Here is a 12,741-nt window from a genome sequence, read left to right as displayed (position 1 = left end):
GGGTCCACACACAGATTACCTCTATGGTCCCTAATTGGCCCTACACTTTCCCAGTTATTCCCTTGCTCTTTATCTATTTAAAAAACCCCTTTGGGGTTTCCTTTATTCAACCCACTAATGCTTTCTCATGCACTCTCTTAGTTTTCCTAATTTCCTTTTTAAATTCCCCTCTGCACTTTTTATACTCCTCTAAGGACTCTGCTGTATTGAGCCCTTGGTATCTGCCCTAAGCTTCTCTTTTTTACCTTAATCCTAACCTTTATGTCCCTTGACATAATACTGTAGTATACACTGATCTAGGAATGCGGATACACTGATCTAAGAGTGCAGAAAAACTGGTCTAAGAATGTAGATACACTGCTCTAGCGATACAGAAACTAGGATACCAGGGAAGCAGATACACTGATCCAGCAATGCAGATACAGTAATCTATGAATGCAGATACACTGATAAAGGAATGCAGATATGCTCATCTAGGAACACAGCTACACTGCTCTAGGGGTTCTGATACACGCTCCTAAGATGCAGCTACACTGATGTATGGGATGCAGATACACTGATCCAGGAATGCAGATACACTGATCCAGGAATGCAGATAAGCTAATCTATGGGGAGCAGATAAACTCATGGTGCAGAAACACTGGTCTACGAACACTGGTACACTAATCTTGGTGTGCAGATACACCGATCTAGGAATAGGCGATACACTGATCTAGGGATGAAGATATACTGATCTATGAATGCAGATGCACTGATCTAGGAATGCAGATTAACTGATATAGGAATGGGGATGCAATGATCTGGTTGGATGAAGATACACTGATCTAGAAATGCAGATACAATGATCTAAGAATGCAAATACACTGATCTACATGTGCAGATACACTGACCTAACAATGCTGATGCTTTGATGTAGGTATGCAGATATGCTGATCCAGGAGTGCAGATACACTGATCTGTGGGACGCAGATACTCTGATCTAGGATTGCACTGATGTAGAAATGCAGATGCACTGATGCAGGAATGTGGAAACACTGATCTAGGACTGGATACACTGATCTAGCTGTGCAGATCCACTGATCTATGTGTGCAAATAAACTGATCTATGGGTGCTGATACAATGATCTAGGAATGCAGGTATGCTGATCTAGGAATTCAGATACAATCATTGTGGAATGTACATACACTGATCTAGGGGGAGCAGATACACTGATCCAGCAGCTGCAGATGCACTGATCTGAGGGTGCAGATTATAATATTCTCGGAATGCGGAAGGACCGATCTAGGCAGTGCAGATACACTGATCTCAGAATGCAGTTGCACTGACCTAGGGGGCACAGATACATTCATCCAGGGTCTGTGGATACACTCAGCAAGGAATGTAGATACAATGCTCACAGAATGCAAAGATACTGATCATGGAATGCAGATTCACTGATGTAGGGGTGCAGGTACACTGATTTAGGAATGCAGGCACACTGATCTAGAAGTTTAGATACACTGATTGAGGATCGCCAATATATTGATCTAGGAATGCAGATACATTACTCTAGACAGTGCAGAAACCTTTTTAAATATAATTCATTCACCTGATGTGGGCTTTTCTGGCTGGGCCAGAATTTATTGCCCATCTCTAGTTGTCCTTGAGAAGGTGGTGGTGAGCTGCCTTCTTCAACTGCTGCAGTCCATGTGATGTGGGTACACTCGCAGTGTTGTTAGGAAGCTTCCAGGATTTTGACCCAGCGACAATGAAGGAATGGTGATATATCTTCAAGTCAGGATGGTGAGTGACTTGGAGGGAACTTCCAGGTAGTGGTGTTCCCATCTATCTGCTGACCTTGTCTTACTAGGTGGTAATGGTCATGGGCTTGGAATGTGCTGTTGAAGGAGCCTTGGTGAGTTCTAGGAATGCAGATACACTGATCAAGGGGTGCAGATAGACCATCAAGAATGCATATACACTGATCCATGAATGCAGACATACTGATCTAGGAATGCAGATATATTGCTCTGGGAATACAGACAAATGATCTAGGGGTGCAGATACACTGATCTAGAGGGTGCAGATACACTGATCTAGGGGCTGCAAATACACTGATCAAGAGGGTGCAGATACACTGATCAAAGGAGTGAAGATATAGTGCTCTTTGAATACAGATACACTGATCTAGGAATGCTGATACACTGATCTAGGGGTGTAGAGTCACTAATGTAGAGGTTGAAGATACCCTGAGCTAGGGCATGCAGAAACACTGATCTAGGGTGTGCAGATACACAGATCCCAGAATGCAGATATGCTGATATAGGGGGTACAGATACACTGATCTTGTGGGTGCAGGTAAACTGATCTACGGGGTGTAGATACACTGATCTATGAATTCAGATATACTGACCTAGCTGGTGCAAATACACTGATCTACCTGTGCAGAGCCATTGGCCCATGAATACATATACACTGATTTTGGAATGCAGATACATTTCTAGGGGTGAAGATATGCTGATCTAAGAATGCAGATACACTGGTGTAGGCATGAGGATACACTCTAAGAGTGGAGATACAGTGATCTCAGGAGTGGAGGTACTCTGATCTAGGGCGTGACGATACACTGGTTAATGGCAGTAGATACACTTATCTAGGGGGTATAGATACATTGATCCAGGAATTCAGTTACACTGATCTAAAAACTTTAAAATTCATTCATGGGATGTGGGCTTCACTGGCTGGGCCAGCATTTATTGCCCAGTTGCCCTTGAGAAGATGGTTGTGAGCTGCCTTCTTGAACTGCTGCAGTCCATGTGGTGTAGGTTCCTTTGTGCTAGTTATGACTCCAACCTCTGGAGAGTTTACCCCCTGATTCCCATTGACTCCAATTTTGCTAGGGCTCCATGATGCCACACTCGGTCAAATGCTGCCTTGATGTCAAGGGCAGTTACTCTCCCCTCACCTCTGGAGTTCTGCTCTTTTGTCCATTTTTGACCGAAGGCTGTAATGAGGTCAGGAGCTGAGTGGCCCTGGCGGAACCCAAACTGAGCGTCAGTGAGCGGGTTATTGCTAAGCAAGTCCTGCTTGATAGCACTGTTGATGACCCCTTCCATTATTTTACTGATGATCGAGAGTAGACTAACGGGGCCATAATTGGTCGGGTTGGATTTGTCCTGCTTTTTGTGTACAGGACATACCTGGGCAATTTTTAAACAATGCTGGGTAGATGACAGTGTTGTAGCTGTACTGGAACAGCTTGGTTAGGGGTGTGGCAAGTTCTGGAGCACAAGTCTTCAGTCCTATTGCTGGAAGATTGTCAGGTCCGATAGCCTTTGCACTATCCAGTGCCTCTAGCCATTTCTTGATATCGTGTGAACTGAATTGAATTGCCTGAGTACTGGCATGTGTGATACCTGGGATCTCTGAAGGAGGCTGAGATGGATCATCCACTCAGTACTTCTGGTTGAAGATTGTAGCAAATGCTTCAGTCTTATCCTTTGCACTGATGTGCTGGGCTCCCCCATCATTGATCCTCCTCCTCCAATGAGTTGTTTAATTGTCCACCACCATTCACAGCTGGATGTGGCAGGACTGCAGAGCTTAGATCTAATCTGTTGGCTGTGGGGTTGTTTAGCTTTGTCTATCACTTGCTGCTTATGCTGTGCTTATGCAAGTACATTATCTCGGAGTGAAAGTGCGCTGATATAGGGGTGCAGATACACTGATCTAGGAGCTGCAGATACACTGATCTTGGAATGCAGATACAGTGGTATAGGAGTGGAGATACACTGAACTAGGAATGCAGATACACTGATCTAGGAGGTGCAGATACACAGATCTAGGGGATACTGATACACTGATACAGGAACACAGATAAACTCATCCAGGAATGCAGATACACTAATCTAGGAATGCAGATACACTAATCCAGGGGTGCAGATACACTGATCTATGATTTCAGATATCCTGATCTGGTAGGGCAGATACACTGGCAGTTGAATGCAGATACACTGACCTAGGAATGCAGTTACACTGATCTAGTGGTGCAGGGTCACTGATATAGGGGTTGGAGGTAAACTGAGCTAGGGTGAACAAACTGATGGAGGGTGTGAAGATACAGTGCTCTAGTGGGTGCAGATACACAGATCCAGGAATGCAGATACACTGATCTCAGGGATGCAGGTACACTGATCTAGGAATGCAGACACACTGATCTAGGAATGCAGATTCACTCATCTAGGAATGCAGATACACTGATATAGGGGTGCAGAAAGCCTGATCTTGGGGTGCAGATACATTGATCTGGGGTGCAGATACACTGATCTAGTCATGCAGATATATTGATATGGGGTACTGAAACACTGATCTAGGGATGCAGGCACACTGATCTAGGGTGTACTAGCACACTGATCTAGGAGGTGCAGCTTCACTGATCTAGCGGGTGCACGTTCTCTGCTCTAGAGGGTGTAGATATACTGATCTAGCTTGCAGATACACTGATGTAGGGGATGCAGATACACTGATCTTGGGGTGCATATTCACTATCTTGTTGTGCAGTTTTTAGGTTTTGTATCTAGCTGCTGCCAAAGATTTAAGTATTTTCTTGGTTATGCATTTGGGACAGTTACTCCCGTAATCCACCTGAAAGCTTTACATTTAGGGATGTGATCATCCTTCCCAATTTCCAACTACAAGGTAGCGTAATACAGAGGTAGTAAAAATATTACCTCCTCATGACCTTAGCTGGATATTTATGCCTTTTGAAAACGTACTTCTTCAATCTAATAAAGGGTGGAGTGGATTGAGAAAGCCCTTAGTAAATGTGCCAGATATGAATTATTACATGGTTTTATTTCTCAGCAAGTTAAAATGGTGTACAATAATCATTATCAAATTTACTAAATTCAATCACTACAATTTGACTTTGCGTAATAATAGGAAAAAATGATTATACCACATTGCCTCACATCAGCCTTACTTAACAAACAAAATGACTCCTAGTTAACTTCCTAAATTCTCCTTCCAAGGCTAGCTTAAGTTTTCCCTTGCAGCTTTTCACTTTAAAATCTGACTGATTTTTCCATGTCTTTATATCTCTCTGCTCATAGCCAGGAGGGAACAGAGACCTCTAAGAAGAATGGCCGTGAGGTTTTTAGCAATTGTTCAGACAGGCTAATAAGCAACTAATATCTTCTAAGGTGAAACAACATCGAGGCTCAGCTCATTACTATTTTAACCATTGTTGGTTAACAGCGCCGTGTCTTCCTTAAAATTGTATGTATACACTTTCCTTTAAAAACCAAGCATTTAAAAATAATTCAACATTTTTTCCCTAATTATTTCTATTGAAAATAACTATCATAACATCCTGATGTATGGCAGGGGCACGAAATACAAAAGCAAAAAAAAAAACTTGAGGTGAGGCCACAATTAGAGCAGTTTGTGCAGTTTTGGCTCAGTTGGCAACACTCTCGCCTCTGAGCCACAAGGTTTCAGGTTTATGTCCCACTCCTGGGCTTGTGCACAAAAATTAAAGTTGACACTCTAGTGAGGATGTGCTGCACTGCAAGATGCAGTCTTTCAGATCAAATTTGGCTGCTTGTGTGGATGCAAAAGATTCCATGGAACTATTTTGAAGAAGAGTAGGGGAATTTTCCCAATAGTTATCCCTCAATCAACATTGCAAAAGAATAGATTATCTGGCCATTATCACTTTCTTGATTGTGGGAACTTGCTATGTGCAAAATTGGCTGCAGCATTTTCTACATTACAACATTTCAAACGTGCCTCATTGGCTGTAAAGTGTGTTGAGATGCTGCGTAGTCTTTTATTCCATTTTAGAAATGATATTTGATCCATAGGAAAGATCATTAGGTATTCATTGGGCTAATACCAGGGATGTGACAATAATTTTATAATGGGAGATTTCAGAAACTGGTGGTTGTGTTCACAGGAATAGACAAAGCTAAGGATGAATCTTAAGAGGAATGTTTAAAATTATGCAAGGGTTTGAGAGGCTGAATATATTATTCCTTATATCATACACCACAGAAGGAGACCACTTGGCCTTTTGTACCTGTGCTGGCTCTTTGAAAGATCTACCCAATTAGGTTCACTCCTCCGCTCCTTTCCCATAGCCCGGTAATTATTTTCCTTTTCAAATATTTATCTTATTCCCTTTTGAAAGTTATTAATGAATCTGCTTTCACCACTCTTTCAGGCAGCGCGTCCTAGATTGTAACTTGCTCGATAAAAAATTCTCCTCATCTCCCCTCTTGTTCTTTTGCCAATTACCTTAAATCTTGTTACTGACCCACCTGCCAATAGAAGCAGTTTCTTCCTGTTTACCAAAATCTCTCTTAAACATACATTTTTTGATGCATGAGGTGAATTACACTAATAGTCTGGAAAGGTTATTCACAATGGTTTGTGATTTAGTAACAAATGAGCACCCACTCAGAATTAGTACTGGAAACATAAAGGGGGTTGGGGGGGATGGGGAGTGTGGGGGGAGTGTTTGCCAGGGTGGGTAGCTCCTCTGTGCTGCAATTCCTACGACTAGCATTCAAAATCAATCCCAGCTTCAGTACTCACGACCTGTTCAAAAAGGGTTAAATGTGGGTCAGACCGACAGAATGTGCAGTAACTTGTCACTCTTCAAAATAGTGACCTGGGATCTTTCACATCCACTTAAGAGGGTGGATGTGGCCTTGGTTTAATATCTGAACTGATGGGCCGCACCTCTGACAGTGCTGCATTCCCTTAGGGTGTCAGCTCAGGTTATGGGCTCAAGACTCGAGCAAAGAAGCTTCTGGCTCATAAGTGAGAATGCCAACCACTGACAGGCCCAAACTTAGTGCCAGCCAGTCAGCAATCCTTTCAGCCTTGCTGACTGACATCTTGCCTTGGCCCTTCACATTGAGTGACAGGGGTCGGGCTCCTTTATTCAACAAAATGCTTTTAATTCTTCGGTTTCAGGTGAATGATTTAAAGTGACTCCCATAAGATTGTCTTGTTGCAAGTTCTGTTTAGCCTCTGTGGAAGGGGAGCTTAAGTTGACAGAGTTCAATGATGGGATCTGCCATACACTGTTGCTATGGTATGTTGCTAGGATTTATTAAGGTCCTGGAGACGTATCAGAGCAGCTGCAAGGTCATTGTCATTGTGTAACACGTCCTATCTTGCCACGGGAATGTAATCATGCTGCATGCATTGGGAAATTCAGTTAATCTTATATTTGGACAGAGAGAAAAGGAGGTGTATTTAATTTACAGCAGCAGTTGTGCTGTTTTCTAAATTACATTCAATGTTTTCTGAGAATTTTAATTTTCAGGATGATTAGATGTGATCATGTTGGAACCAGAGGAATTCCATTCAACTCCCTCCACCACCAATTTACCCAGATTATCCCAATCAAAGAAGAGCACTCGTTAGACGCCTGTGTTCAGTCCAGACAGTCCCAGCACAGATGCTTAATGGATTCCGCCCATTTTACATTATTTATTTTATTTTATACATTGGGTCAGCCTCAGTTGAAGTATTGTGTCTAATTCTTGGCACCACACTTCAGGGAGGATGAGAAAGAATTGGAGAAGCTGCAGAGAACATTTACCGGAATGGCTCCCGGTATGAGAGACTTCAGTTACGTGGATAGAATGGAGAAGCTTGGACTGTTCTCTTTGGAATGGAGAAGGATAGAGAGGAGGTTTGATAGAGGTGTTCAAAATCGTGAGGGATCCGAACAGAGTGGATAGGGAGAAGCTTCCGTTGGTGGAAGGGCTGAGAGCCAGAGGGCACCAATTTAAGATGTTCCACAAAAGCAACATGAAGGAAAACTTTTTTATGCAGCAAGTGGTTAGGATCAAGAATGTGTTGCTTGGGAGTGTGGTGGAGGCAGGGTCAATTGTGGCTTTCAAAAGGGAATAAAATAAACAGAAAATAATTGAAAGGCTGCAAGGTAAAGGCAAGGGAGTGGGTCTAGCTGAGTAGCTCTTACAGAGAGCTGGCAAGACCCATGATGAGTTGAATGACCTCTTTCTTTGCTGTAAATTTCTATAATTTTATTCTCTTCTATTCAGGTGACTGATCGTTGAATTGGAGTTGGTGGTAAAGTTTCTGGCTATTTTACTCTGTCCTCTAGAACATGGGCTCTGACTGATCACAACTTAGATCCCAGATCATAACCACCACTCCCATTTTCTTGAGCAGAAGGTGCTGGCAGTACCAGAGCAATTGGGAGTGGGGCAAGTGTGGGCTGGAGCTTGGGATGGAAGCCCCCAATGATACACGGCCAACATGTACTCTACAGCCCCAGGCTCCACCAACTTTGCTTCCATCATGTTCCTGTATTCCTGTTTCATGGGAACCTTCTCTTTACCAGATTGCACACCAACCCTCCCCCTCCAAGGCTACCCCTTACCCTCCGCTATCCTGTTGTAACCACTTACACCTCCTCTGGACCTAACTTTTGTTTCTTTACTTGTCTCATTATCCTTTTTGCCTTAATGCACCATCATCCTTTTTGTCATTTACTCTCTCTTGCTCTCCACCGTAACACAGAGCTCTCCTTTTCATTCTTCCCCCCCACCACCAAACTCCCATCCCCACCCATCCCCACTCTTCCCTAGTTCTTTGTTTGCTTAAAAACAGTTAAACCCATTCCAGTTCTGATTTTAGAAAAAGGTTGCTGACCTGAAACATTAGCTGTTTTCTCTCTCCACAGCTGCTGCCAGACCTGCTGAGTATTTCCAACATTTCTGGTTTGAATAAAGATTAAGAAGTTAAAGGGAAAATCACTGGGGAATTCTTTTTTTACCCATTGGGTAATAGAGTTGTCATGTAGGTTGCATAGAGATGGGCAATAAATACTGGCCTTGCCAGTGACACCCACATTTCATGAACAAATAAAGTTGCTGGTGCTGGAGGATCAAGATCCATCGAGCTCTTCTCCATACTGGTAGTCACATGATACAATGAAAATGGAGTTGTTGACTAATTGTAACTATCAATCTGTATCAATTAGTCAAGCAAGAATATATACTGAAGTTGGCAGTTCAAATGGTGTCAAGAAATAATCACGCTTAAAATGTGTGGCCATTTGTGGTGGACAACTGCTACAATTTGTTGAGGTCTTTCAATGAACAACATCATGTTCATAATAGGCAGAGTACAGACCATAATCAACCAGCCCGTGCTTACAAAACCCAAAACAAAATGCTTACTGTTAGATGTGATTCTGTAATTGTGCAGAACTTGCTGAACAATCCTGAGTGTCCTAATAGCTACACTAACAACCAATTTAAGATAATCAGCTGAGATCATAATGTGGCTCATTTATAGTTGCTAGAAGCAACAAACATTCATATGCTCAGACCAATTCTCTGCAAACAAAAGGAATATGTTCAAGCCTGCACCCTTCTTCAATTATGTGGGATCTTGGGGAGCCTATAGTTCACCATTGCTTCCTCCATGGCAACACCTCAGCCAATCAGAGTCAGCTTGGCAACCAATCAACATCCTTTTCTCCTGTAGTACAATTTGTTGTGATTGTTTGAAATTTGGCATTATTGTGTTTGTCCTGATAAGTGCGAGATGAAAAGCTTCAACAACATGTCTCTCTTTTTGGCAATAGATTACCTGCTCATTAACACATTGCTGTTGCTTGGGAGCTTGCTTACCCAACTTGTCTGCCACATTTCCCTACATTGCAACAGTGATAACACTTCATTGCCTGTGAAAGGCTTTGAGACGTCCTAAGGATGTGAAAGTTGCTATAGGAATGCAAGTTCTTTCTCTTTTCTCAAGTCTGGCAGGAGAGCAGTAGAAGGTCTGGAACATAGCTCTGGGCCTGGACACATTGGGTTCTAGCCTTGGCTGAGGACTTCTGTCTGTGATCAAAGCTTTGCCTGTTTTCTCCTGCCTGTTGGAGAGGCAGGCACTCCCTACACTGGGATTGTCCACTTACCAGGTCTCAGCAGGACCTTGTGTAACCATGAAGGCCAATATGCCCAGTGGGAGGAGGGAATCATCTGAAAGTGGCAAGCGGACCCCACTTAGGGTTGCAAAATTCATGACAATGTAATTGAGGTAGAAGGAGCAAAGTGAAAAAGGACTTGAAGTGGCTTATCTAGCAAGACCATTACAGACTTTTCTGTAATGGTACACTCAAAACCCTTCTGCTATCTCAAGCTGTAATCTATTGAAATGACAATTCAAGATCCTTGAATGCAACTGTTACTATGCAACAGTATCCAGCTCTTCCAGCCTTCCAATTCTCCAGTCTAATTTCTGAAACACTCACACGCAGACACCATCTTGGTCAACCGCACCAAAGACATTGTGGATGACTTTGACCATAGCTCACTGACTCTTTTTGACCTCTCCATCAGTTCATTGAAAACTCTATTCTCCTTCACATGCTTCCCCGCTCCCATCCTCTATCTCCATGGTACCTTACTCTCCCAATTCCTCCTATTTATCATCCACAGATGAAACCAAAGCCATCTCAGCATCAAGTTATCTGATTCCACCAACTGCAAGGTCGCCAGTTTCCCACTGACTGTGTCCCTAGTAACTCAGTTTGAGCCTGAGCTGACCCTGCTCTCCCACATCTGCTCGGTCACCCATTCTGCATTTTTTCACCTCCAGAGCATTCATCTCCACTTGTGCCACCATTTCCCCTGTTAAAAAAAAATTCTAGTCCATATCTTGACATCTCTGCCGCTAAGACTACAGCTTGTGACAGCTTCCACCACGTGTGACACAATCTGGGTCTTACCTGCTGCCTTGTCCAGGACGCAATAATCGGGTGAGTTTTCGAAGTACACCAACTCATTTTTGATCAACCTGTCTGAATGTTTGTTGGTGACAGTGAAACCAGTTCCATCCTGGTTCATGGTGACCTGAATCGCCAGGTTGTATTTTTTCCGCAGGTAATCTCCGGTCTTTCTAAAGTCCGACATTGCTAACCAACAAGTCCTTAACGTACATGATCCGCTGACACCGTGGCATTTACACTCCAGCTTCATGAACCTTTTCACAGCCTGCCGGGGTAGAGAGAGGCAGAGTTATCACAAGAGACACAGACCTTCCATCACTGACTTAAAGGATTTTCAAAAAAGAGAAGCTATTCCCACTGCTGTCTTCATCAGATGAATGGGACTGGAGGTAGTTGAAGGACAATACAGCTCTAGGTCACTACAGCCCTAGAACATAAGAGTTCTAGAATAGTGCAGCTCTAGAAAGCTACACCTCTGAAGCTGCTGCGGGGGTGGATCTATAAACTAACCTCATTAAATAGAGACATGACGAGAACAGCAAGTGTATTGTAAAAGCAAAATACTGCGGATGCTGGAAAACTGAAAAAAAAACAAAAATTGCTGGAAAAACTCAGCAGGTCTGGCAGCATCTGTGGAAAGACAGAATTAATGTTTCGAGTCGAAAGTCTACTGGGTCAAGTGTATTGTGTTAGCCTTGGTTCATTGAGTAGCATTTTTTCCTCTGAATCTGAAATTTTTGGGTTGAAGCTCCATTCCAAGAGACTTAAGCATGTAACCTGGGATGACACTCAAATAGAATACTGAGAGAATGCACCATGATTTACATGAGTTATCACTTAAAGGGGCAGATAACCTTCTTTAGTGCTATTGAGTCAATGTCGCATGTCCTTGCTGAATATATAATGTCGTGGACATTAATGCAGCCTAAATCTCTCTTGAGAATTTTTCCCCTGTCCGAACTTTCTCTTTGTTCCTCTCCTAAGAGGTGCTAAATTGTACTGGAGTACAGCAGGTGGGGAGTGCTGCATGCCCTCTGGAATTTCAACCGACTATCATTCATTCTTGTTAGCCATGGCCCAGTAGGTAGCTCTCTTGCTTCTGGGCCTAACAGTCATCGGTTCAAAAGCCTCTCCAGAGACGAGCAACCAGCTATAGCAGACAATCCAGTGCAGTACAGAAGCAGTGCTGTGCTGTTAGAAATGCCATCTATTGGAAGAGATGCTAAAACCGAGGTCCAAACTGTCCTTTCAGGTGGATGTAAAAGATGTCGAGGCACTGTTTGAAGAAGTGAAGGGGAGTTCTCCTGGTCAAGATTCAGCCCTCAATCAACACAAGAAAAATGATCTGAACATTTATCTCAATACTATTTGTGGGTGCTTGCTATGCCTTTATGCGCTAGATAACAAAAACAACTGCACTTCTAAATTATATTATTGGCTGTAAACTTCATTGGGATGGCCTCAGGCCATAATAGGTGCTATATAAATGCAGGTTCCTTTTTTAAACAGAATGATTAACGTTCAGAACACAAGTATACAACAAGGGAGGGTCAGTATTGAATGCCAGATCTAAATTGTTAAAAATTGTAAATTGAAAACCAGTATGAAAATATATCAGGAAATATTAAAAATTATATATACTAAGTGAAAAGCTGCTGAAAAACTAACCCAGGATGAACGGCAAAAATTAGAAAACAATTTCTAAGAGACTTGTGGGTGAATGAAAGCAGGTTTTTGGGGGGTTTATTGTTGGTAATCAGGAGAGAAACTTTTCTAAATTTTATTTTAAACAATTTTCACTGTAGGGACAGTGACATTTTCTGCAGAATCAGAAATTATAGAATAAAAAGAGGTCATAGGGATGGTAGCTCTAAAACTGGTGCAGTCTACATTAACCCCATTACTGGAACCTTTTATAATCTATAGATTCTAATTTTTAAAAAAATCATCTCTCCAGTCCTTTTTAAATGGTGGTTTACTT

The 12,741-nt window shown here is 42.5% G+C and overlaps 1 protein-coding gene across 1 annotated transcript in view; it reads right to left on the bottom strand.

Moving 5' to 3' along the window:
• The window catches only part of wnt2bb (wingless-type MMTV integration site family, member 2Bb), a 93,676-nt gene that overhangs the window by 26,703 nt on the left and 54,232 nt on the right, over positions 1-12,741 (bottom strand). The window contains exon 4 of the mRNA XM_041196226.1: positions 10,761-11,025. Within this exon, the coding sequence (XP_041052160.1) occupies positions 10,761-11,025 (265 nt within the window). The remainder of the gene's footprint in view (positions 1-10,760; positions 11,026-12,741) is intronic.

Source organism: Carcharodon carcharias, chromosome 9, assembly GCF_017639515.1.
Source record: "Carcharodon carcharias isolate sCarCar2 chromosome 9, sCarCar2.pri, whole genome shotgun sequence".
In the NCBI taxonomy this organism is placed as follows: Eukaryota; Metazoa; Chordata; class Chondrichthyes; order Lamniformes; family Lamnidae; genus Carcharodon; species Carcharodon carcharias.
Note: the sequence above shows the minus strand (reverse complement) of the source record. Positions and strands in the feature narration are given on the sequence as shown.